Source organism: Papio anubis, chromosome X (assembly GCF_008728515.1).
Source record: "Papio anubis isolate 15944 chromosome X, Panubis1.0, whole genome shotgun sequence".
Taxonomy (NCBI): domain Eukaryota; kingdom Metazoa; phylum Chordata; class Mammalia; order Primates; family Cercopithecidae; genus Papio; species Papio anubis.
Window position 1 is genome coordinate 51971945 of NC_044996.1, and position 27666 is coordinate 51999610.

Here is a 27666-nt window from a genome sequence, read left to right on the forward strand (position 1 = left end):
AAAAAAAAAAAAAAAAATCACATAGTTTCCATATGACCCAGCAACCCCACTCCTTGTTATACACCCAAGAGAAATGAAAATATATGTCTACACAAAAACGTGTACATCATGTACACAGCAGCATTACTCATAATAGCCCCAAAGTGAAAACAAGCCAAGTGTCCATCAATAGATGAATGGATGAAGCAAATGTGGTATATTCACATACTGGAATATTATTTAGCTATAAAAAAAAACAACAACAAGGTACTGATACATGCTACAACATGGACAAATCTTGAAAACATCATGCTGAAAAACACCAGACACCAAAGGCCATGTATTGTATGACTTCACTTATGTGAAACGTTCAGGATAGGCATACCCAACAGAGACAGAAAGTAGGTAAGTGATAGTCTTGAGTAGGACAGGGTAGTTGGGAGGAAATAAGGACTGCTAATGTGGATAGGGTTTCTTTTGGGGATGATGAAAATGTTCTGGAATTAGATAGCGGTGATGGTTGCATAACTTTGTGGCTATGCGAAAAAGCACTAATTGCACACTTCAAAGGGGCGAATATTGTGGTATAGAAACTATACCATGATTAGATTTTTAAAAAAGAGGGGGAGAGAAGGGTATGAGAGAAGGAAGAAGGTGAGACCCAGAGCATGGTTGGAAAGATTAGCCTTGGCAAGAAAGAACACCACCTCTCCAGTAGGAGAAATTTTGAGGTGGGGATAAGCTCACAGTGGATGGGTTTAATGGGAGCTAATACATATGTACTTGCTATGTGGCAGGCATTTTTCTAATTTCTTTACATGTTCTTATTTAATCCTTAAAACAACCCTATGTGGTGAGTACTATTTTTATCCCCATTTTACAGGTGGGAAAGCTGAAAGAGACAGGTTAAGAAATTTGCCCTTCTCGGGCATTGTGACTCACGCCTGTAATCCCAGCACTTAGGGAGGCTGAGGCAGGTGGATCACTCGAGGTCAGGAGTTTGAGACCAGTCTGGCCAACATGGTGAAACCCCATCTCTACTAAATATACAAAAATTAGTCCCAGCTACTCAGGAGGCTGAGGCAGAAAATTGCTTGAACCCGGGAGGCGGAGGTTGCAGTGAGCCGAGATCGTGCCACTGCACTCCAGCCTGGGCGACCGAGCAAGACTCCGTCTCAAAAAAAAAAAAAAAAAAAAGAAAGAAAGAAAAAAGAAAAAAAGAAATGTGCCCAAAGTCCCACAGGTGGGATAAATGTCAGAGCTGAGATGTGAGCCCAGACAACGCAGACAGACTGGCTGCAGAGTCTGGCACTTAGCCACTGCACTGTCCTATGTCTCTCATCTGTGTTCTCAAAACAGGGAAGGCTGAGTGCTGAAAGTGTTAAGGGCTGAGAGCATATTTGGGGTTTGTGCGCAGAAAAGGTTAAAAAACTACCATGAAGAACGTGGGAGTTAACAACCAAATTTTTATTCAAGGTTCTTGGAAGTAGTAGAGGCCTAACAGAGGCAGTTTCTCCATTCTATCATTGTTGCATTCTAGCCCGTACTATTGTTCTGTTCCTACAGGTCTGTAGTGGGAGTTTTCTTATGTGGCCCTCAGACTTTGGCAAAGAGCCTGCGCAAATGCTGTCACCGATATTCCAGTCTGGATCCTAGAAAAGTTCAATTCTACTTCAACAAAGAAAATTTTTGAGTTATAGGAATAAGGACGGCAATCTGCATTTTGTTTCTCCTTTGTATCTTCAGTAATTTACTTGGTCTGGTAGGTTTGAGCAGTTACTTTGGGGTAAGAATGTACCTCTCAAGCCTTGACTCCCTGGTATTCTTTTTTTGATTGCATTCAACTTCGTTACTTGAGCTTCAGCAACTAAAGAACTTCTGAAGTTCTTAAAGTTCTGAAGTTCTTAAAACCCATGGATCCTTTCTTGGAAAAATAACTGTAAACCTTTCTGGACAGCCATGACTGTAGCAAGGCTTGATAGCAGAGGTTTGGTGGTTGAGTTATACAAATAACCCCAGGTGATTTTATCAATTCTGGTGTTACCATCTCCTGAATTTTGGTTTGTAATCTTTTGTCCCTCCCATCCCCACAGAAGATTTCTAAGTAGGTTGACTTTTTAAATAAAAATTTATTGAATAATTAATGACAAACATAACAATAAACATAAATAATAAACAAAATTACTGAGAACCCCATCCCCATATAACACCAACAGTGTACATTTTTACTGTTACTTTTGATATGGTCTTATCCAGTGTGAACAGCAATTTATTCTTATTTTTGCTTGTCAAAAAATAAAGGATTTTCTTCTTTGCTTGATGAATGAGTCTTTTGTTACTTCTTTTTGGGCTCTCCATTTGGGAAAGAAAATCTAGAAAGTATGCTAATTGTAATTGAAATTGTATTACAATTGCAAGTTAGCTATATTGTCGTCTTGTATTATTCTGTTAAAAGCGATTGTGAAAACCTGAACTCCATGTTAGGATGACTTATTTAGTCAAGAGGAGCTCTTTATCACTATTTTTATTAAAGGAGCTTATTAATGTCTAGTTTAAAAAATAACAATTTATAATTTTCATAGATTTTTGTGGACTCCTACCTATATCGCTAAGGAATAATTCAGCTAATGACATAAGCAAAACGCCTTCATTCTCTATCAGAATGCTTTTTATTTCTGCCCTCTACCCAACCTCAGCCTAGAAGGACCACACTGGCTCTGGGATGTTAGGCGTCACAGTGAATCACTGGGAGAGAAGCCCAGGGCTCTTAAGAGAGAAACCTCACACTTCATTGTACCCAGACAATTCAACTCATTATAGATTTAGAAGAATGGTTCTACTGAATTAGCATTATATTATCTATTTTTTCTACCATTAAGTGACCAAGAATGAACAAATGGTTGTTTCTAGTATTTTAGGAACCTCTATGGCTTGAGGAATAAAACCTTTTTTTTGGTCACTAGTCTGAGCACAATAAAGGTAGGTCATGAACTCATGGTGGCTAATAATGTTTCATTTATTACAACAGTAAAAAAATACTGATCAGTTGTTTACATAGGGAGAGATACCACTGCTGTTGCCAATTTGTTCACCCGGATTTCAGCTAATTCAGGTTTAATAAGGCTTTGGGAAAATGCACAATGAAACCTTGAAGACATGGTTCTTATTAGACAACTACTGACCAAATGACAACTTCATCTTCAATGACCTTGATTTGGAATCTTGAAACTTATAATGAGTTCCTAATGAGAAAGGCATCACTCTTGGTCTCCATGTCTAAATATATTGACACACTCACTTCAAGATATGATGGCTGCCAAAATCAATATCCCAAGGCTTGAATATTTATGGAAGTAAACATAAATTCACGATTTATTATATTCATGGTAATGAAAATAATAAATCCTATGCATAGCCAACATCCAAGTTGAACTGGGGATGAGCAGGATATACAGAAAGCTCCTCATCTGCTTTGAGCAAGTTTTTCTTGCAAAGTTGTAATACGAAATACCTTAATCAGCAAATTTCTTATAAATGTTTATGAGTAGAAAATCCTTCAATTTCATTGTCACTCAAAAAGTTGATTATCTTTGCATTCTTTTGCTTGACATGTAAGCAATATGCTATTACATTCTCTAAGCCTATGCCAGGCTTTTAATTCACCTGACCATAATCCTAACCCAGAGGATAGGATTCCAAGAATATAAGTTGGCTCAAAAGTAGTTCCAGTAGAACTTTACTGATTATTAAGGCAACTCTTAACCTCTTGAGGTTGGCCTGATGGAGAGAAACCATGTTCCTCCTTAATGCCACTACGAGAGAGATGGGGTGGGGTGGGGTGGGGGGAGAGAGGAGGAGGCGGTGGCAAGAGAGAGAGAGAGAGAGAAATACTAGGCAAGAAGACCCATAGGTTAGAGCTAATGGCACTAATTATGTTCATACCTATCCACAAGGAAGCAGGCAGGAGCAGACCTAATGAGCAATCTGACTGTATTCTACATTTGGTCCACTTAAAATCAGAAGAATGTACAAGTTTTAGGGTTTTCTGTGTTTTAAGTTCCCAGAATAAATGTAGTTACAGGGTAGGGCTGCAGGTTAGGGACTGCCTGGAAGATAGGATGAAATGTATTTTGTTCATTTGATTTGTTTTTATTTCATCTTGAACATGTGAAAAATCAGTGGCTTTTTAAACTTTCAAAGTTGACTGCCTAGACTGATAAGTTTAAGAACACACAAGTAAATGTCAACAGTCTCTTGTGTTGCTGACAGACTCAAACCAGTGCTAAAACAATTTTTGTCTTAACTCTGAATTATACACGTTCAGACCTGCTATTGAAACAAATGCATTTTGATATTTGGATTTTTCTAAACTAAACACATGGCTGTGCTAGGCTCTTTGCTCTGTTAGCCTTCTGACCATTTTATAGCTCTAAGCACGTGCAATTTTCTCCCAGAAGACTCAGAAGTCCTAGAATGTTTTCAGAGGGCAAAGCCTTATAATAATTCTTACTGGAAGCAAACTAAACAAAAACCAAGTTCCAGAAAACATTGCTTCTGAGAAATGCTCAAATATCATCAAGAAGAATAAATGGCTAACTTAAAATAAAAACAAAACTATGGCAATATGTTAAAGTACAATACTGCAGTAAGGGTAGAAAACACATCTAAGGTTTCACCCTTAGTGTTAAGCTTTTTAAAAGCAAAAAGGTCATGTATATCAATTTGCAGTGTACTAAAATTGTGTTCAAAGTTTATTTCAAGTCACAGAAAATATACAAACTAAGACAATAAAATGAAGTGATTTTGTTCTGAGAGAAGGTGATGGGAGTCCTCCACCTGGCACTGATTTGAGTCATTCAAGGGTTAGGATGCAGGTCATCGTTTTTCAATATTTCAACAAAATTATAGAATTTCCAGATTTCTTGCCAGGTATTTTTGAAAACCTGTAAGAAGAAGTTAGGAGAAAGCCATTAGGAGTGAAGACAAAGCTCTCTTCAGGAAAAACTTCAGGAAAAAAATAAAAGGCTAGGGGAGGGAGGACAGGCATATAGTCAAATCACCAGGACAGATTTGCAAGGTGTCTGTCTCCGACCTCCTGCCTCCTCAAAGTAATCATCCCTTGCAGTAGGGTTTCTCAACCTCAGCACTATTGACATTTTGGGCTGGAGCACTAGTTGCTATTGGGAAGTGGGTAAGGGGGACCATCCTGTGCATTATGGGATGTTTAGCAGCATCTCTGGCCTCTACCCACTCAATTCCAATAGCATGCCATACTCCCTAAAGTTGTGATGACCAAAAATGTCTCTAGACATTGCCTAATGTCCCCTAGGGGGCAAAATTGCCCCTGTTTGAGAACCATTCATCTCTAATGATAATAGTATAGAAGCCTGTCCGTGATAGCAGAGATGGATCACAACTAGCTCGGTACAGGATGAAGGAAAAGGAAAAGCCAACACTTCAGCCACGGTATGCACAAACACCAGTAGACACACAATAAAATCCTGCCCACAAAAAATTGCATAGAACCACACATACATACACACAAATTATGACAGGTTTTTTAAAATGGTGAAAACTGAGTTTGTAGTCAAGTTAACAGTAATGTGCCAATGTCAATTTCTTGGTTTTGTACTACACTGGGTGAAGGGTATATGAGACTCCTTGTACTATTTTTCCAACTTTCCTTGAGTCTATGATTATTTAAAAATAAAAGGTAAAAAAAATAGACAAAAACTTTGCCCTGTGGTTAATATGCAAGGCCTTAAATTAAACATCTTATAAGCAAAAATATAATGAAAGAAATTTCAGAAACATTTCTACCTCTACTATCCAGAAACAGTAAGCAGTAATTTTCTCACATTGTAGGGAATGCCTTCTCTGGCATAAGTAAATTAGTAAAAGAGAAATAATTTGTATCTATTCCTCTGAATGTAATAGGTAGTCTATACTTTTACTTAAAAAAAAAGAATATGTGGGGTTTGTGGAATAAAACATTAAGGTACCAAAAGTCTACAGAGCCCTCCATCTATGATAGCTTCTCATTAATTCATTTGAAGTCTAAATACATATATGATGCATAGTTGCAGTTTAAACGTTTAAAGACATCACAAATATGGATTAAAATGATATATTTTGTAAGAGTGATAATTACTAAGTTAAATGAGTTCACTATTATATAACATAAGGATAGGAATTATAATATGGATGGGGTGAAAAGTAGAAATTTAAATTGTGCTGTCCTACCTGATAGTGGGGCAACGTGAATTTTAAACTGTTTTTAGAAAAAAGAATTGTTTATAAAATATAAAATGCTGGGGAAATTTTCTTTTTTAAAAAGGAAACACTGATACATGTATGTGTAATCAAGTTGTCACATAATTATTTATGAAGCAGGTTACCTGGATCCTTTCTTTTTTTTTTTGAGGCAGGGTCTCACTCTGTGACCCAGGCTAGAGTGCAGTGGCATAATCATGGCTCACTGCAGCCTTGACCTCCTGGACTCAAGCGATTCTTCCACGTCAGCCTCACAAGTAGCTGGAACTATAGGCGCATCTCACCATGCCTGGCTAATTTTCTAAAAAAGTGTTTGTAAAGATGGAGCCTCACTATGTTGCTTAAGCTAGTCTTGAACTCCTGGTCTCAAGTAATCCTTCCACCTCAGCCCGCCAAAGCTGAGATTACAGGGCTAAGCCACTGTGCTTGGCCCCTGGATTCTTTCTGCCTAAATGATGAGCAAGAAAAATAAAGGTAGCAGGGTACAGCGATCTCCAAAATATATAGAAACTGATGGTGATGATAGACATTTACTACCTTAAATTATGTGCTATAATAGTTCAACATCAAAATATTCACTGTAAAATAAATACAGGAAACAAAATATTTACACATTTTATTGAAATGCTCTGTATTTTTTCCATTTTGACAGGACAGTTTGGAATAAAATAATACAACTGATTGTAGAAGGATACACACCAAACTATATTTAGAGGTTTTGTCTGGGGAACAAGATAGAGGAAACAGGGCTTTTTACCTTTCACTTTCTACATTTCTATATATGATTACTTTTGTTAAACTGATCATACATTACCTTTATCATTAGGAAAGATTATAAGCAATTCAACAACTGAACAAATATTGTATAGACTTACTCTATCCCTACAGGAGCTAACCTACTGAAGGGTAAAGAAGAGTCTAGCTAAGTGGATTGAGGGCCGCTGAGAGAACAATCTTGTTGGTTAAGGTTAAAAGTATATACCGAGAATAGACAAGGAGCTAGTCCTACTCAGATGGGATTAAGTTTGCTCACCTATCAAGGTGCTCCAGTGGATTTCTGTATTTGTTCCTTTAAAATCAGGATACTCTGCCTTTGCTCAGGAGGCAACATGGCAATCTGGTCTGCAGTCAGTTGTAGAACCTGCATAATCAAAGCAGCCTGTGCAGAGGAAAAAAAAAGGTAGTCAGTTTTAATGATGGCAGCTAAAAAATACAAAACAAAACAAAAAACCCACCACCAGCTTCTATCCAAAAAGCTACTGTAGTGGGATATGAAGCAAAATGGAAAAAGGAAGAACATTTCACACAGAAAGAAACCAACAGCTCCCCTCCAAAACAAAGACAAAAACAAAAAACAAAAAAAAACAAAACTGGTGAGAAAAGCTACAATGAAAAGAACAAGTATAAATTAAAATACCTAAGATTAGACGATTCAAAACAGACAACTTCATGAACTCAAAGTTCCTGGAGACTAAGATGATATCTGTGAGCCCTGGAAATCCTTCAGGTTTTAATCCTGTTTTGAAAGTCTCTCTTTTTCACAAATTTTAGCCTTTCCCTCAGACATAAGCTCCCCACAATGGTCAAATATAAAAACAGAAAGATACAATCATGGGGAATCTACTACTGTTTTTAGGGATAAAGTAGAAAGGGAAGGAAAAAGGGTGCGGATTTTCAGGTCACTCTGGCCTGAACAAGAAAAACCTGCTATTGGCAGATGAGTCTGAACTATAAAATAAGCTGCCATTTACATCCACTTAAGAACTTCACATCCATTAGCAACTTCAGGACCAGACTCACAAATTTTCAGGTAACAAGATCATAAAAGAGTTCTAAGTTAGAATAAACATCACCTCCAAAGGGACTTTGAAGACCCAGGATCGCCACATGGTAACTGTGAAAAGAGGAATCAAAAAGGCTAGAATTGTGCATAAGGAGGCAGTCAGACAGTGTTGCTTACCTTCTCATGATCCTGTGGAGTGACTTGGTTCTGCCCAGGACTAAAGCCGCCAGGCTGGCTTCCACCCTGTATACTCGCTCCTTGCATGCCTGTTCCCTGCATGACTGGGACCTATGTGCACAAAGAGAAAAAGAGATTTTTGGGATTTTTAATGTATAGCTAACCTGAATTCAGTAATAACGTGAAAAATTACGATCCCTACACAGATATGAGTAAAAACAGCAAACTAATGGCTCTGAAGATCATTTTCTACTGTTAGCAATAGCAGAAGGCAGCGTTTAGCCAGAGATCAACTAGTAAGTTCGATATACTTGCTTACAACAGCTCCAGCACCATCAACAAATATCACACAGCACAACTGGATACCACGGAATTAATCAAAACTCAGCCAAATAAGCAAAGGGAAAACTGAGAGCACCCTGGAAACTAGCGCTCACTGGAAACACAAATGAAAGCCAACAGAGTCTAGAGAAAATGTATTCTGGTCCACTGGGGAAGTTAAATTCACAGGGCCACCCTCTACCCTAGTTCAATCAGACACAGGTAGTTTGTCCCAAAGGGCCCTATCCCACAAGTGAGGCAGAGATGTTCATAATGTCAGAGAGTTAGAAAGGCAATGGGAAGGCCTCCAGGCAAAAGACTGCTATTAGCCCAACATTTGCTGTTTATAGCTTTCCATAGAGAACATATGGCAGATGCTTTCTGCTAAATGTAGACCAAAAAATATGACTGACTTGAGTGAACGAACAAAGTACAGTGATATCATACTTACTGGTATTTAAGATCTTCAATAAGTTCAACCCTTTGCAAGACTAGCAGAACCCAAGGAAAAGACCTCTTGAGTACCAAATGTAACTGTAAGAATGTCCCTATACAAGCATTATGTTCACACTCAGGCATTCACCCAGGGCTTAGGTATTCTCTTAATAAATACATTTTGTTAACAAACTTGTTACCTGCTTACCCAGCAGATTAGAAGCAGCAAAACATAAAAGAAATACAGATAAACAACTGTTAGGAGCAGATACCACTTCAGCAATATGAAGAGCCAGGTGACAGCCTGACAGTGAAGGAGACCAGAAACCAAACAGGAGATAACTATGTTTTACATTACGGTATAGACAATAATGAATCTATTTAATGATGACCTTGAGTAGTCATCACTGATTAAACTATTTTTTGTATCCTGTTCAAGAAAGGAAATATCAAATACATCTTATAATTTTTTATTAAAAAGTTAAAAAACTTGGTAGAATAGTTCTATTATCTGGAACATTCACTTACATGCATTAACTCATTTCCCAAAGACAATGGACAGATGAAACATTAGTAGAGATTTGTACAGACTGCTAGAATACTATCACTGTTCTGTTGATCATCAATACTGAATCCAGAGACAAGTTCCCAGAGACCAGTCTGAACATTAATGAGCTATCATGGGTCTGAAACACCTATGAGTATAATCTTTTTTTTTTTTTAATTTTGTATTTCCATAGATTATTGGGGAAATGTGGTGTTTGGTTACATGAGTTTATAGCAGCACAATTCGCAACTGAGTATAATCTTTTTGAAGCTTTAATTTGAGGTACTGTAATTGTGATCTAACCACTCCATAACGGCCCTTTTAAGTTTCTAGGTGTGCTTGTTCTAGGCAGATAAGTACTAGCAAGAGTGACCATACACATCTTGGTTTCCCTAAGATAGTCCCAGTTTATGTTTTTGCCTCCAAGTAAAGTAACAGCACTTTCTTTCATGTTCTCCTTTAGTTGATAAATTATATAATCACCCTAGTAATAATAAGCTTTTTGCCCACAAGTTTCTATCTACGTGGACTAGAGTTAATTTTAAAATCTAATTTAAAAGTATGAATTAAGGGCATGTTAAGTTAAAAAAAAAAAAAAAGGCACAGAACAGTGAAAGGGGAAAAAAAAGAATATATATTCATATTTTCCGGAAAGTAACATGAAAAATCTAATAAAAGTCATTATCTACAGGACCTAGGGGGCCACAGGGGAGACAGGCGTAGGAGAGGAAGCAAGGTTCCTTTTAGTTTAAGATGTGGTCTCACTATGTTGTGTAGGCTGGCCTCCAACTCCTGTGCTCTATTGATCCTCCTGCCTCAGCCTCCAGAGTAGCTAGGACTAAAGGATTCTACCCTGGCTTTTTTTTTTTTTAAAGATGGTAGTCTAATATGCTGCCCAGGCTGGAGTGCAGTGGCTAGTCACAAGTGCGATCAGAATGCACCACAGCCTCAAGTTCCTGGGCTCAAATGGTCTTCCTGCCCCAGCCTCCAGAATGCTGGCACTATAGGTGCGTGCCACCATGCCTGGCTTGAAATTAATATATATATCTTTTATAGATGGATGAATGTATATATTTGTAAGTTAATATATTAATTAAAATTTTTTTTTAAAGTTTGAAGATAAAATTTGTATTTTCTCTTGCCTCAGATCTAATTGGCTTTATAGAATCTACTAACGAAAATGATATAAACCTAGTATTAGGGTAATAAGTTCAAGCACCAGCAGAGAGAAAGGAGCAAAATATTACCCAGAAATGTTCTTCCAATCCTTCCTTGCGATGTCTTGCACCATAGAACTACCAGTAAAATTACATAAGTGCATTATATAGTTGTTTGTTTGTTATCTGTCTTCCCAACTAGGATATAAGCCCATGGGGGAAGGGGCTTTGTTTTGTTCACACTGTAGTATCCCCCATACCTAGATCTGTTTGGTACATAGTAGGTGCTCAATAAATACTTGCTGAATGACAGAATGAATGCATAAAACCCATTTCTGTTACTAGGTTACTGACCATACAGAGTACAATAAAAATCAAGGCCCACGAACACTTCAAACACAATAGAGAACAGTTTTATTCTACACATAGCAAAAAAACCCCTCTATTTGTATTTCATATTAAAGAGGAGGGGGTAGACACATATCCACACATACACACACGCACACAAATGCGCAGATAACAGGACAGAGTAGTAAAGTGGAAAAAGTAGTGGCTTCTGTTCTTTACTCTGCCACTTTCTAGTCATGTGAATTTGGTCAAGTCACCTGAATTCTTGGGCCTTAATTTCCAAACCTATAGACTGAGGGAATTAGACGACTGATGTGTTCCATTCCAGCTCTGCCATTATCTTTCTCTCTCTCATATACACAGACATGGGGAGGAAGACACATAAACAAATAGAAGAGAGAATTACACAGAGGAAGGGGAAAAAAGGAAGGTAGAGCGGTTAGAGGGAAATGAAGGTGCCAACATATACAAACTCAGGGAAGAAACACACATACCACCTCTCCACAACCAAGTGGAGATGAAGAGGGAGGTGATGACAATCACAGACCAGCATGTACACACAGGCAGAGAGACCCAAATAAAAGAGAGGAGACAAGACTTTGGTTCCACACCTTTTAAGGTGATTATTAATAAATTGGCTTTCACATTCCACTGTTCACTTAGGCTATATGATGACAATAAATTAACACAGGTCTCTGTAAACCGAAGATTATCTAAATGGCCACTAACAGCTCTTCATATACTCTAACCCCGTGGTTCCCAGTCAGGGTTCACATTAGAATCATTTGGGGGAGGTTTTTCAAACCATCCATGCTCAGATGCTACTAATAAGAGATTCTGAGTTATACCTGGGATGAGATCTGGGCAAGTATATTTTGGAAAAAACCGTGTACATGATGTTGGTTTGTACCCCAGTGAAGACTACTTTCTAACCCCTAAATTTTCAGGGTCTCTGCTCTGAATGAATAGCTACTTACTGTGGGATAAAGTTGTTTTTTTTTGAACTACAATCCTGATAGCCAGAGAATCACCACCCTAAGGGATAGAGAAGCTACAGGGAGATCCGAGTCTTCCCTTTCTAACAAGCTAAGAAACAAACCAAGTCAGAAGGCAGTAATAATTAGGCTCAATAATCAATTCCTGAATAGATCAAGATTTCACTTGGATGCCAGAAGTCAGTGTTACACATACCTGTCTGGATCCCTGGGGGACAACTGCCCCCATGTTAATTGGACTGGGACCCTGCATTCCACTAGGTATAGGTCCTCTAGGGCCAGGCACTGGGCCCCTGGTATCCATGCCTCTGGCCTCCATCCCTCGGACTTCCATCGCACGGGCCTCCATCGCTCGGGCCTCCATCGCACGAGCTTCCATTGCACGGGCCTCCATTGCACGGGCCTCCAGTCCTCTGGCATCCAACCCTCTTGCCTCCATGGCTCGGGCCTCCATCCCTCGTGCATCTATTCCTCGGGGATCCCTTCCACCTATAAAGAAAATTGTAAGAAAACCATTATGTAGCCACTTGCATGTACTGCAAGAATGATGAACAATCCAAGAAAGATAGAAATCTCTTATAGTCACATTTGCTCCCTCAGCTATTAACATATGAGGCTAATGTCTCCTCCCCAGTTTCTCAGATTTGTGGATAAACCTTAAAGATGCTTGCAAACCTACTGTTTCTGGCATTCTTTAACCCAGATTAGAGCCAAAGACGGCTGAGTTCATTATCACATTTGCACTGTGGTCTCCCCTTACCTCTGCCATCCAACGGTGGACCCCTCTGATCTAGCATGGGTCCTCTTGGTTCTGCCATTAGAGGTCTGGGTTCGGGTAATGGCCCTCCCCTCAGCTCATGTGGGGGTGGTCCTCGGCTCTCATGGCCAGGGACATGGTGCATGGGTGGACCTTGATGAGGTGGTCCCAAGTAACCTCTGGAGATGGAGAAAAACATTATATTTTAAAATAGAACAAAACAACAAAATACCAACCAGAAGATCAGTAAGTAAACATCCAACAAACAGCTGACGTAAACAGTCTATGAATACTAACAAGAAAATAACACCAAATAGATGGAAGAAAAGCTACAGAGATATACATCCACGTATTCTAGAATTTCGTATTTGGTTCATAATTAGGGAGGAATCAAGAATATTCATTATATGTATGAGTTTGCAGTACAATGTATAAGAACATGAGCTCTGGATTCAGACTGTATGGGTTCAAATCTAGGCTCTATCACTTATTAGCTGTGTGATATTGGACACATTTACTTAACTTTTCCACACATCAGTTTCACGTGTAAAATGGGACTAATAATGGTATCCATCTCACAGGGTCTTGTGGATTTATTAAGATGATCTAAGTAAAGTACTTAGAGCAGAGTCAGAGGCATGATCCCCATTAATGTCAATTATTATTATTGCTATTATTATTTTATTTATTTATTTACTTTTGAAATGGAGTTTCACTCTTGTTGCCCAGGCTGGAGTGCAGTGGCATGATCTTGGCTCACTGCAACCTCCACCTCCTGGGTTCAAGTGATTCTCCTGCCTCAGCCTCCTGAGTAGCTGGAATTATAGGCGCCCACCACCATGCCCGGCTAATTTTTCTATTTTTAGGAGAGACGGGATTTTGCCATGTTGGTCAGGCAGGTCTCGAACTCCTGACCTCAAGTGATCCACCCGCCTTGGCCTCCCAAAGTAGTGGGATTACAGGCGTGAGCCACTGCGCCCGGCCTATTAAATTTCCCTGTTCAAGTATGTATACTAAAATTTCTAATTTCTGAAAATACAGTAGCTCAAAATGACATACTCAACTACATAGTTCTGCCTTAGGAGAAGTGCTTATCCTTGGACAGTGGCCATGAATATTTATCTATATCTTTTGAAGTAGGCAAACAGGTACAACTGGTACAGAAAGATTTTTGTTCTCAGGGAAGAAGGGACAATTCTGATTTCTTCAACTGTTTCCTTCTATGTTAGTGCTTACCTAGGTTCTACCTCTCCAGTTACAGAAAGTAAAGTGCCTCCCCGTGGATCATTCGGAGCATCTCCTAACAAGCCTCGAGGGGTTGGGACGTTGGCAGGCAAGGATCCCCGCTGCATAGCTGCTCTGGGGTCTTGCATCGGCACTGACAGGGAAACAAACGGGGAGTTACTGCTGTGAAAGACACATAAGTAAACAAGAAATGACTCTATATACCACTGACAACATAATTTAGACACCTTAGAGTGGGTGAAACCTCACCACAGCAGAATCCTCTTGCAGTTCAAGAACAGAAGCAGGGTGTAGGCAGAATCTGTGCCATGTCAGAGGTATGGATGGAATTATATAAAGAGCAAACTGGGGAGCAACCTGCCAAGGACTAGCACTGCAACCTGAAGAAACTTATGCTCCTGGTTTTCCTTCTAATCAATCTTAGTTCAAGGACCAGAGTCACAAAAGAGAGGTAGAGTCTTGGCATATGTGAACACTGCCATGGCTCTGCAAGAACCCGCTGTCTCCTTACAGACTGCTATTCCATCCAAGCCTCCTGACACCAGTAGGGAGGGAGTACAGCCTCGGACAGATGCCCATATCATCCATGTTCTCTGCCCTGTGTGAAGAGGTCAATCTTAGGCTTGTGGCCTCAACAGGAAAAAATTAAAAAAACAAAAACCCAAAAACACTACCCTTTTGGGTTCTGAACGCGAGGATGACTGCCAAGCAGCTCTTTTCCTCTCAACGTCCCACCCTGAACACCACAAGCAAAAGGAAACCCACAGATACAATGGGTACCTTGAACTCGCTCAATTGATGCAGGCCCGGCAGGTCCCACGGGCGAGTGCTGTAGGGTTCCTAGGTAAGCAGTAAGTTCAAAAGGAGAAAGAGCAGACACTTAAAATAGCTTGCACACACATGCAGAAACACACACACGGAGATTGAGATTTACATATATAAGTTAAAAAGCCAACAGGTCATTGGCTTGCTTCAGGCTACAAATCTCCCTAAACTACACTAGCTCCTTTGGGTCTCTGAAACAGTTCCATTTTGAGCAGATAGCTTTTGAAAGGGAATCCCATGGGGCACTGGTTTGATCTGGGTGGGAATAACCAGACATTTTCGATTTTCACCTCTGCTACTAGTTTTCCCTTAGGTCTCCTTATGAAATCATTAGGAAAAAAACATATAAAAAGGATAGTTTTGGATCTTCTAGTTACGCAAAGAACATAAATGTAGTTTCAGAAGCAAAACATAAAAGAAACTGCACTGAATCTGGAAGGCAAGATTCATTCTGAAGCGGCCATAACTGAAGTACGGCAATTCTATTTTTGTCACATATTAAAGCACAAAAATTTCTGCTGTCAAAACGTTATCAGATGGGAAAATGCAGTGAATGAACTTTACGTGAGGAAAGAGAATATCACTCCACAAGAAATACTCTGCCACAGCAAGTCTTTGATAATAAACATCATGACAACAGCAAACAAAGACTAATGAGATGACATGGGCACCAACACTAAACAAACATGGCAGGGAAGCAAGAAGTATCTTCTCAAACATCTCCATCTCCTGTCAGCATTACAAATGTACAAAAGCAGCATGGATTTCAGGAAAAGTAACACAAACTAGGCACACACGAAAAGAAGACTCTTGCTTCCTCTGCTGGGTACTGAAGGAAACTATAAAAGAAAGCTGATCTCACTTTGTCTCTTCATGAAGACATCCTGGAAATACCCTCAAAACATGAGTCATTTCCCTTTGTCAATTTCTGACAAAAAGGTGAACATAAGTATAACAAGAAGATGTCTTGTGCAAGTATGCATTAAACAGCTAAAATCTGATGGATTGAGTGCTGGCCCCATGACAGGTAGAAGTATGACTGAAACCCTAATACCTTCTCATTACTGCAAAAATACTCTGGGGAACATATATAATCTATTGACAGTGGTGGGGTGGGGATAGGGCGGCGTACAATAGCACAAAAACATGGGATGCTTAGAGAAAATATGAGATATTTGGCCAGGGAGTTTGTCCTGCTGTCAGACATCTAACAAGAAAAAGTTAATTCTGTCACTTCAGCAATCAACCCCAGTGTAAAAACCACAGGCTTGTATATTGTTTATGTATGTATGTGTGTGTATATATATGTGTGTGTGTGTATATATATACATACATATGTGTGTGTGTATATATATCTCTGTTGCCCAGGCTGAAGTGCAGTGGTGCGATTATGGCTCACTGCAGCCTCAATCTGTTGGGCTCCAGTGATCCTTCCACTTCGGCCTCCCAAGTAGTTGAGACCACAAGTGCACACCACCATTGCCCATCTAGTTTTTGTATTTTTTATAGAGACAGGGTTTTGCCATGTTGCCTAGGTTGGTTTCAAACCTCTGAGCTCAAGCGATCCACCCACCTCAGCCTCCCAAAGTGCTGGGATTACAGGCATGAGCCACTGCACCTAGCCAATATTTTGCTTTTTAAATGGGTTCCACTTATAAGCCATATGCTACAGAAGAAAAAACCTTAAGCTTCTCTATGCTTGTCCAAAACAGTCTTTCCCATCATCTTATTCCCAAGGAATAAGAGTAGAAGACACTGAGGAATGTAAGTGGAAGTTAACAGGCAGTGTGGAGTGACAGAAAGAGGACAGATTTTGGAGTCAAAGACTTCTGAATCTTAGCTCTGCCACTTACTAGCTGGAAAAGAGAATAAGAGCACCAAATCCAGTCCAGATTACTCATACATTAATATTTACTTACCTTGTCCCCTTGAGTAAGTAACTTATTCTGAGCTTCCAACTCTTTGCCTGTAAAACTGAGGTGCTGCCACCTAACTCACAAGATTATTTATGAAAATTAAAGTACCTGGCATATAGTATGCACTCAGTTCCTTCTCTTTTCTTACCATCTCTCCTCCTAACATTGTTTCCAACTGAACCACTGCACTTTCTTGTCCTTCAAACTCCAGTAACATGAAGACATAATGTGGAGATTTTGGAACGGCAGCTACTGTTGTATACAGCAGTACAGCCACGGCACAACAGATGTTCATTTAAGTAGGCTTTACAGACCTATGATCCCCTTCCAGTTTTCTCTGGGGTTTAAATCTAGTCTTCTACATACCCAGCCACATATTTACATGCTCATTATTAAAATTCCTTACTCAGTCAACAGATACCCATACAGGGAGAGAGAACATGTCAGTGGAATTATTAGACTAGGAATCAGGAAACAAAGGATCCACTTGCTTCATTATCAATTCTTGTAGAGCTGGGCTCTGAATCACCAGGTGGAAAGTCTAGACCAGCACTGTCCAATAGATCTTTTTACGATGACAGAAATGGTCTATATCTGCAATGTCCTGTGTGGTATCCACTAGTTACCTAGGGACACTGAGCACTTGGAATGTGGCTATTGTGACTAAGGAACTGAGTTTTAAATTTTACTTAATTTTAATTAACTTAATATTGAAATAGCCATGGGTGATTAGTGGCTGCCATATTAGATACTGTGGATGTGGAACACTTCCAAGACCAATTCACATTAGTTAGACATAAACATTTATTTACCTTGTCCCCGTTCCATGGACACTGGTCCACTTCCTGGCATTCCAACCTGAGCCTGCATTCCTCCTAGAAGACAAAGGGCAGACAAGAAAAAACACCAATTAGAACAGCAGAAAAGAAAACTTAGAACAGGGGCTGAGTTTACAAATTTCCTCATTCTGCTCCACAAGCAGAAACCTACAAAGGAAGATATTCAACAATGCAATGAGATAGAAGACGGGGTTTATTAGTATATTTACAATTTGTACTTTATGTTTCAGTGACAGAATAGTGAGTTCAATAAGAAAAATTCATCTCATTGGTTACCAAACTCTTAGCAGGAATCTCTTCTATAATACAGGAAAACAGTATCACTTACTCATGGATCTCCTCTCATGAAAGATAATCTAAATATAAGTATAACTCTATTAGGATAAAGCAGATACATAACAATCCTGAAGTAGATACAAAAAATTGCTGAGTTTGCAGAAATTTCTTTAAAAAATCTCTTCTTCCATTCCTCATCAACTTAGCTCTGCAGACTGGATTCTCTACAGAACAGGACAATTTAGAATTAAATCATTCTCCATGACTAGTGTTGTACTCAACGTACCCTAGATTAGAAAAATTAGCAAGAAATAAGTTTGTTACATAAAAAAACTTCAAATATTGGTAATACATCATGTGTTCATACAGATGTTTCATATGGGGAATCATTATTTCACTCAATCTTCTTAGTTACAATTGTTGAACAAGGAATAGTTACAAGTATATGAGCAATACTATTATTAATTGCCTATCTATACACTTTCAATAAATGTATATAACTTTTAAGTTTCTCTTTTTCCCTTTTGTTGTTTGGTCTGATTATGTTTGTTAAAATACAATTTTACGTCAGTTTAATATGATATAACAAATGTGACCTTGTGTTTTTTTGTCTGTTTTCTTCATGAGCTTTTGAACCCAATAGTTCATTCATATTTAGCACAGTAACAACTACATTAGTTTTTATTCCTTCCATCTTACTCTACATTTACTACTACTTATTTTACACTGCCTCTTCCTTTTTTTCTTTTCTCTATTTTTGCTGGCTTGATTTCGTTTTCACTCATTCCATTTTCCCCCTCGTTATTCCATTTTCCCCCTCGTTAACTTGGAAGTTTTACTATGCTCTTTCACTTTACTGTCCCTTTCCATGTTCTTATAATTAGACATGTAGGATTTAACATAAGAAATCTACTATTTCCTCCACCTAAGTTATATACTTTCTAGCTGTGGATTAATTTTACCTAAGGATCCCATTATCATATTTGGCTGCACCGCAGCAGTGCCTATGACAAAACTTTAGCGAGTACTGAAATGGCGAAGACTAAATGAAACTTACCTCCAGGAGCTAAGGAACCAGGGCCAGGTCCTGTGACAGCAGTTGGTATTTGCCCTGGTGCTGGAACTCCACCCTGCATAGAAGCTTGCATCAGAGGAGGTGCGCCATTGACATGCATTCCACCCTGACCAAGAAAAAAAAAAACAGAGTATGTACATGCCTCTGTGGAGACTCAATACTAAGTCTATGACCTTAAAAGTCCTCTTCAAATGAACAGCCCCAAATATACTACCAAACATCCTTTTTGTATGGCATGTCTTATGCAGCATTAGATTTGTCACACACTTTAAACTCCACAGAAGCAAGTTGCAATACACATCATGAGCCTGGTTATATGGAACACGGTTAAGATGGAACATATTCTCAATGTAGAGATTGACAAGTCTTATCTGTGTGGCAAGGCAGCACATAGCACCTATTGTTAACTTCATGACTGGGGCCTGGCAATAAGAGTTTTAAAAAAAAAAAAAAAAAAAAAAAAAAGCCCTAAACCCAAGAAAGAAAAAAGGAGACTGGGCTTCTTTTTAAAAAAACACAACAACTGCTAGTAGTCCACATTTTTAAAATTAAATGTTCTTTTTCTTTTTTCTTTTTTAAATTTAAATTTAACCAATATTTTCTCACTCCTGTCCTTAGACATAATTCCGGTTCTGGGGGAATGTGAATTTTTTTTTTTTTTAATGCTACATTAAAACTCTTTGAGAAAAAGAGAATGTCAACTTTTCATCTGTGCATTCCCCAAAAAACTGCGTAGTCCCTTGAAAAAGAAACAGCTCAATAAATAAAGAATAAAAGCCAAGTTATATAAAAAAAAATTACATACACGTTTAAGGAACACAAAACTCTACAACAGAAAAGGAAGAGCTGTATAGGAAGGTAGTTAAGAGAAAACTGGGTATGAGGTCAGATAAAACCAGGTTCAGAACTATATCTGCCACTTACAATTGTGTCCATTTTTGGACTAGCTAACCTCTCCTTTCTATCTCTGAAAACGTATTTATTTATTTAGAGCAGGAGCTGGCAAACGATGACCCATGGGTCAAATCGGGCTCACTGCCTGGTTTTGTAAACAAACTTTTATTGGAACACAACCACACACACTTGTTCACATATTGCCTATGGCTGATTTCATACTACCATGGCAGAGTAGCTGTGGCAGATCCTGTGGCTTGCAAAGCCAAAAATATTTACTATCTGATCATTTACAGAAAAATGTTTGCTGGCTCCTGCCCTATACCTCTGCCAATCTGAGAGATGAAAAATGGTAGCTTATTGTAGTTTCTATTTAATCTTTTAACATTACATGTATTGATAATTTATTACATTATCTTATTTTGAGGTTGAATACATTTTTATATATTTACTTTATATTTCTACTTTTGTGAAATAGTTATGTCCATTTCCCATTTTTCTACTGGGTTATTGGAAATTTTCTTACTAATTTATAGGAGGCCTTTTAAAATGTATTATGAAAAATTACAGATATACAAATCATATAGGAAATAAAATAGCCACGCAGCTTGGGAAATAAACAATAAAATACACCAATGGCCTGTATGGTCTTCCCCAATTGCATCCTGTGCTCTCTTCTCCTTAGATGACCGCTAAGACATCTTCCTAATGTTTTAAAATTTTATAGGAATCATTACATACTCAATATATTATTTTGAAACTCACTCCACATATTTTGGGGATTTATGCAGAAACATATATCCTACATTTCGGGAATGCATCCACATTCACTTAGTTTCATGTCCGTATGTTATTGTTTTGGAGTTATTTGTGTTGATATTATGTATCCTAGTTCATCTTAACTGCTGTATGGAATTATGTTTTTCAGAGTCATTCATGTTGATACGTGTAGTTCATTTAACTGTTGTACAGTATTTCACTGGATGAATGTACCACACATTTTCTCCATTCTTCCATTGATGTACATTTAGGACATTTCCAATTTTTCACTCTAAGGCAATAAACATTTCTGTGCATGACTATGGGCTCTTTATTAGTCTGTTGTCCATCACATGTGTGGCAAATACTTTTTCTCAATTTGCCATGTCTTTGATACTTATTTTTTTCTTTATATAGAAATTTTTTAGTCTTCAAATGTATCAATTTTTTATGGCTTTAGGGTTTTGTGTCATGCTTTGAAAGCAAGCTTTACTTTTTTCATTGGTAAGAATGGAGATAATAAGAGTGCCAACCTCATACAATTGCTTTGAGGATTAAATGAGATAATGCATATGGAATAACAAAGTGCCAACCACAGTGCCAGGCATGCACATACACACAAAGTTAGCTTATAAGAAAAGGGCATACAGGAAGGATCTCTTTGTTTTACAAACTTGGAATCGAATCTATATTCATTCAGATGTCATGTGCTCTGCAACCTGGAAATTGCTTTTATGCCTGGAAATTGAAATTATCATCTCTGGTTCCTGACCATTCTTCTTTCAATATATTCTCCTAAAAAGAAAATGACATTCTAAGACAGATACAAAAAAATGTTAAGGGATAAAGCCCTACCAAAGACTGGGCCTGAGGGGCCTGAGGATTCTGCTGGTTCATTGACACATTGGATCCTGACCCAGGCCCAGCACCATGGACTGGCTGAGGGTTGCCTGCAATCAGCGTTGGGATATTTGTCTGGCGATGCAGAATTTTCTAAAAAGTGAAAAAACAAACCTATAAGCTGTCTGTTTAACAAAGCAATCAGGTAGTTCCTATCCCACTCAAGGTTTACCCGACCATTTCCATAAAAGAACCAGAAGCACTCACCAGGGCAATTTCCGGATCCACAATTCTCATCACTACCTGTGCTTGCAGCAAAGCATAAGCCAGTTGAGGGTTCTGAAGCAACATGTTCCGTGCCTCCTGGGGACTATTCTGGACACAGAGCTGAGAAGATAAGCAGATTCAGGTTTAATACTTATGACTTAGAAACTGATAGTGATTTAGAGTCATTCCCCTCTGAGAAATGTAATATTCAAGAGGCTCTTTATCATTAGTTTTTGCATGGCACAAAAAAACCTTGGTCACGGCAGGCAAGAGAAGAAAGAGGCATTTCAAATACTGTGATACTATCATTTAGGAAAAAAGCCAAATTTTAATATCTACATCTGACATCTATGGGCCACAAAAATCCAGCTGGATTGTTTGGATAGCTGTGTTTGTGTACAAAAATAGAAAGCTCTTTGAACAAAATGTAAAATATACTGTGTACATACAGAATATTGAAGGTGCAAGAAATGGTGGTCTACAGACAATTTCTATTTGAGCTCAGGGAACTGATTCAATTAACTCCTTGAAAACCTGATGTGGTTTGCTTTATTCATAACCTAATGCCTCCTCCCACCTTCATTTGTTTCATCAGCTCAAACATCTGCTCTGGTGGAAGGCTGGCAACTGCTTTGCTAATGGACTCAGGGGCATCCTCAGGACTGATGGTCTCTCCATAAGGTGACTCAATGACAGGGGCACCAGTGCCAAGGCCTAATCAAGAAGAAAGTACAAGAAAGTTAGGGAGGCAAAACAAAAAGCTAAATCATTTCAAGTATCTATTTTTCAGGGCTGCTGTAAGAACCAGCTGATAATTTTAGATTCTCCAGAGCTGAGAAATAAATGATTTGAAAGCCTCTTGTTTCTGTGGAGGAAAGTGAGAGTGTATTTTCTGTTCTCAGAGGAAAGCTGGGGATCGTGATCACATGGAAGGACAATGTTAACCTAAGTTAGAGAACTGGGAACACTGACTTCTTTTGACAAGTCATTTCAGAAACAAAATGTTAAAAGAGAAAAACATGCTAATTTCAAAAACTCCTGAAAACAGTGACAGGAATGACTAATGCCATAGTTAGTACTACTAATGGCTTGATGAATTTGAATTCATCTTTAACTGGAAATAACTCCTTAACAATGGAAAAATTTCGGTTTTTTTTTTTTTTTTTTTTTTTTTTGAGACAGTCTCACTCTGTTGCCCAGGCTGGAGCAACTGAAGCATTTCTAATGTCAACTTTACAGTTTCTTAAAGATATACACTTACTAGCAAGCCTCCAGCATGCTTAGGTCTGCAGTGACCCTATGCATTCCTACAGTGCTTGCCAGAACAGTTTTGAAATGGTTTGAGGCCTTGCCCTGCTCCATCCAGAGCAAGGGTATAGAAATTTCAGACAATTACTTGAAAAAAAATTTATAAAAAATTTTTTAAAAGATATATATAATACTTGCCTAACTCAGGCACATCAGATCAGTCAAGTAATAAACAAGCTGTGTGGCTAACCATTTCAGCATATTCTAAAACATAGCAGAAACGGAAAATCTTCATTGTTACATCTTTACTAACTCATACTGCATCCAAGTTGGATTTGTACTCACTCTTCAGCTCTTCTTTGTTCTTTTCACTGGCAGCATTGTCCACTCGAAGTGCTCTCCCACTGAATTCACGCCCATTCAGGTTCCGCATGGCACTAAGTGCTGTCTCTTGGTCTTGGTATTCACAGAAGCCATAACCCTTTGGCTTTCCTGTCTCTCTATCATATACCAATCTGGAGAGCAGAACCAAGTGTCAGGAACAAATGTTACATACATATAGGGTTCCTGCTAACATTGCCATGCTTTAATTGGGCCCACTGTAACAGAAATAACTTTACAGCTCTGACAGCCTCACAGAAATATTTTTTAAAACTTTTTCTAGGCCGGGCGCGGTGGCTCAAGCCTGTAATCCCAGCACTTTGGGAGGCCGAGACGGGCGGATCACGAGGTCAGGAGATCGAGACCATCCTGGCTAACACAGTGAAACCCCGTCTCTACTAAAAATACAAAAACTTAGCCGGGCGAGGTGGCGGGCGCCTGTAGTCCCAGCTACTCCAGAGGCTGAGGCAGGAGAATGGCGTAAACCCGGGAGGCGGAGCTTGCAGTGAGCTGAGATCCGGCCACTGCACTCCAGCCTGGGTGACAGAGCGAGACTCCGTCTCAAAAAAAAAAAAAAAAAAAACTTTTTCTTTTTTTTTTCCCTGAGATAGAGTCTCACTCTGTTGCCCAGGCTGGAGTGCAGTGGCACGATCTTGGCTCACTGCTATCTCCGCCTCTTGGGTTGAAGCAATTCTCCTGTCTCAGCCTCCTGAGTAGCTAGGACACAGGCATGCGACACCACAGCAGCTAATTTTTGTATTTTTAGTAGAGACGGGATTTCACCATATTGGTCAGGCTGGTCTCGAACTCCTGACCCCAGGTGATCCGCCTGCCTCGGCCTCCCAAAGTGCTGGGATTACAGGCAAGAGCCACTACGCCCTGCCTAAAAAACATTTTTAATGAAAAAAACATATTTTAGGTAAGAATAAATGTCAATTGTATAGTATATCAATTATATCTAAATAAAGCTGTTACAAGAATAAAGTGTATGTGAAAAGTCACCAGTAAAGAAAACCTGCCATTACTAAGAGCCAAATCTGTGGTAATTTTTAAGAAGCTCCCACCATGAAGTAAAAGGGGATCTCACCTGAAACTAACAACAGGTCCAACCTCAGAAAAGATGTCCTTCAACTGCTCTTCAGTAGCTTCATAAGGAATGTTCCCCACTAAGGAAGAAAATAGGTAACATTAAAATTCTGAGTTTATAACATAGATCTTTAGTGAGAAAGTAAATGACAGAGTATCTACTTATATCATCAAATATAAGGCTCAAAATAGTGTTCTCCAATCCCAATTCCACTGTATTTCTCTAGACCTCTTAACAAAGGAAATGTACCACTGAAACTAAATACAAAATGTGTAGGTACTCTTAAATGTTAATTCTCAGACTGATCTGACAAGTGTTAGATTTTCCTTAACTTTGGTGAAAATAAATACTTCGGCACTGGTATTTACCTAAAGATCTGCAAGTCTCATCAGTGACTACAAAAAATATCAATGTTATTTAATGTAATTTTTAAAACAGGTTCATATGTATTTCCACACATACAACATTTAAGGGAGAATGACCATGAATGTAGTGAAGGATGTTTAAAAATTATTCTGAACTACTTTGTCATGTCCCTTTCAAATGGCACTCTAAAATAATCACACGTATTTTTAAAAACAACTTATTTCAGCCAAAAAGATAATTCAGAATCATTTCGATCCTTTTTAAAATTCCTCTGAGGAGGTCTTAACAGTTCATTCATTCATTCATTTACAAGCCATCTCAGGACACCAGGTGGCCTCTACTACTACTGATGAACTAAAATGTTACGGATAAAAAGCAAAGGATGAAAGTCCTTACGAGAGAACAGGAAGTGGACACTAGGATCTATACCCTCAGCATATAGTCCTGTATTCTGGGGCAGAGAATGAGAAGTAGTACGGGACAGTGAGGAGCTGTTGCCATGCGCCCTCTCCTCTAGAGAATAATTAAAGCTCATGAAAGGAGAAACGCACAGAAGCTGAACGCTAGTCTAACTTCCCCAGTGATATTGCGGAAAGCCTACGAGACCTCGGCAGAATGGGAACATCTCTTTGCTCACGAGTCCACCAGGTTGGACGCCCTACAGGATAGGCAGGGAGAACTGCATGTCCGAACCGTCAGCGGCTCCGGTAGCGATTCATGAGATAGGAGGTGCAGAGGGGAGTCCCTCCCCGAAGCTTGGCTCCAACGAATTCCTCTCACCGAACACAGAACGTAGAGAACGATCCACCGCTGGGTCTCTCACAGTCAAACCCGCCATAGCTCTATTGAGTCGGCTTCCGGTGCGCCAAAGCACACTTCCGTACGGAGCACAAGCCCAGCGCTGAGCACGCTTCCGTACGGCGCGTGAGCCGGAAGTCCCTGGGTGGAACGGACGCAGAGCCCCTCCCCTGGCGACCTTCTGTTAGCCGCAGGCGCGAGTTGCGTCCACCGGAGGACTCAACCCCCACCCCTGAGATTAACTCTGTTCCGAGCCAGATGCAGGCGAGTCCAGGATAATTTGAAGGGTTTCAGCCTGCAGACTTCCTTCTTATTAATTTTCTCTTAGGTTGATGCAAGTACTCGTTAACCACAATAAAGATGGCGCAGCGGCTTTACCATGGTAACAGGGAAGTCTTTTGCTGACAACTGTGGCGCTTGCATTTTAGTTCCGCCCTATCAAGGGAGGGAAATGCTTGGGCGCGTCCCAGCAGCGTGCATATTAATTTGCTAAAGCTGTGCGTGTATGGAGTGAGATGAGGAAAGGGTATGCTAGCCGAGAGAAGCATAGTTGAAGAAATGGGAGAGGTAAAGGGAAAACAGACCTCTTTCTGTCCTGGTGTAGTCCGTGGGTTCCATGTGGTTCGTGGTGGGGCGGTGCGGCTGGGGATTCTGGCAGGCAGGAAACAGAAAACGTCATTCATTGGTTTTTCCACACTTTGGTGCCCACGCTCCTGGGATGTGGCATGCAGGGCAGGTCGTTGTATCAGCCCGAAAAGGCAGACCCTGCCGGGGTTGGAGGAAATCCAGAGGGCACCTCAGGAGGACAGGGTTAGGGGAGAAGCAAAAGAAGGAGCCAAGAGCGCTACCTTTGAGGGACTTGTCCGAAAAGGGAAGACAGTAAAATAGCCACGGAATTGGAGGCACGGACGTTTTTATTAATTCCACATGTATTAAAAGTATACGGACCGGGTGCGGTGGCTCACGCCTGTAATCCCAGCCTTTTGGGAGGCCAAGGCGGGCAGATCACCTGAGGTCGGGGGTTCGAGACCAGCCTGACCAACGTGGAGAAACCCTTTTCTACTAAAAATACAAAATTAGCCGGGCGTGGTGGCACACGCCTGTAATCCCAGCTGCTCAGGAGGCTGAGGCCAGAGAATCGCTTGAACCCGGGAGGTGGAGGTTGTGGTGATCCGAGATCCGCCATTGCACTCCAGCCTGGGCAACAAGAGTGAAACTCCGTCTCCAAAATAAAAATATATGAAATATGATAAATATTTAGAAAAAATTAATAAGTGCTAGTTTACACCGTGGAACATATCACTTAAAGAATTTCTGGTAAAGATGGAACGTTTGAGAAGAGTATTCTCATTTTCCATGACTCTGGAGTCCCATTTGCAATCATTGCGTGACCAAGAGGACACCTTGTGTAATGGAATAGTCCAAAACGAGATTTACAGCTCTGTAGAAGGCACAGTTTCAAAGAGTTTTGCTGTGTGTCATTGTTCCGTTGTGGTGAACTTTTGCTAAATGCATGTACGGCTGAGTATATTTCTAACTCAGTGTTTGGCAAACTTACATAAACAAAAGATTCACCTGGGGTCTTTAAGTAAGAGTATAGATTCCTGGGGCTCCACCCCAGCCCTATGGAATGGGACTCTAGGGAAAGAACTTGGGAATCGTTATATTTAAACAAGTGCCACTGGTGATTCTTAGGGTCAGGTAATTTGAGTAGTATTGTAGTTATTGAGGTAGCTTTATGGCAGCATTTAAAACACGCATGCTTTCTTATGAAATTTCCCTTAAAGTAGTTCTCGAAGTTCTCAACCCTTGTGGAGGAGCATGTTTGGAAATGTACAGGGGCATTTTCAGTTGTTGCAATGACTACTACTAGGGGAAGAGAAGCCAGAGATGATAAATGGACTGCCATGTCCCAGGCAGTTCTACACGATGAACCCTTTCCCTCATTGAATGCCAATAATGTCTCTCCCCTTGAGAAACACTTAATATCAGCCATATTAGACCAAATGGACCCTGGATCTGAAGGCACTGCCAGCCTTGCATAAATAATTTGTGCTTTAGTCTTCCTGTAACTGGGT

General features: G+C 39.6%; 2 protein-coding genes and 1 non-coding gene across 8 annotated transcripts in view; 2 read left to right on the forward strand and 1 right to left on the reverse strand.

Moving 5' to 3' along the window:
• NOX1 (NADPH oxidase 1) overlaps nucleotides 1–2299 on the forward strand; it is a 27247-nt gene extending 24948 nt beyond the window's left edge. For all 3 annotated transcript variants that reach the window (XM_009197933.4, XM_009197932.4, XM_003917980.5), the window contains one exon: nucleotides 1546–2299. In XM_009197933.4, coding sequence (XP_009196197.1) covers nucleotides 1546–1635 — 90 coding nt within the window. In that variant the 3' untranslated portion in view covers nucleotides 1636–2299. The remainder of the gene's footprint in view (nucleotides 1–1545) is intronic.
• A 1813-nt stretch (nucleotides 2300–4112) lies between these two features.
• CSTF2 (cleavage stimulation factor subunit 2) lies at nucleotides 4113–25717 on the reverse strand. Of its 4 annotated transcripts, none has more exons than XM_009197929.3 (16): nucleotides 25571–25717; nucleotides 24425–24503; nucleotides 23302–23471; nucleotides 22286–22422; nucleotides 21709–21828; nucleotides 21457–21594; nucleotides 18931–19054; nucleotides 17571–17633; nucleotides 14798–14857; nucleotides 14529–14615; nucleotides 14009–14150; nucleotides 12776–12951; nucleotides 12212–12504; nucleotides 8213–8323; nucleotides 7286–7411; nucleotides 4113–4922 (listed from the first exon to the last, which is right to left on the reverse strand). In XM_009197929.3, exons 1-15 carry the CDS (start codon nucleotides 25626–25628, stop codon nucleotides 7289–7291), a joined length of 1881 nt encoding a protein of 626 aa, XP_009196193.1. In that variant the 5' UTR covers nucleotides 25629–25717; the 3' UTR covers nucleotides 4113–4922; nucleotides 7286–7288. The 4 variants fall into 4 exon arrangements, with proteins under 4 accessions (XP_009196193.1, XP_009196194.1, XP_003918028.1 ...); XM_009197930.1 differs by lacking the exon at nucleotides 25571–25717 and adding an exon at nucleotides 25397–25560 and having other exon boundaries at nucleotides 4701–4922; XM_003917979.3 differs by lacking the exon at nucleotides 14529–14615 and having other exon boundaries at nucleotides 4701–4922; nucleotides 25571–25676.
• Nucleotides 22970–23102, forward strand: LOC116272254. The gene has a single exon (XR_004180973.1). It is a non-coding gene; the product is annotated as a small nucleolar RNA SNORA9 (small nucleolar RNA).
• Nucleotides 25718–27666: the final 1949 nt, after the last annotated feature.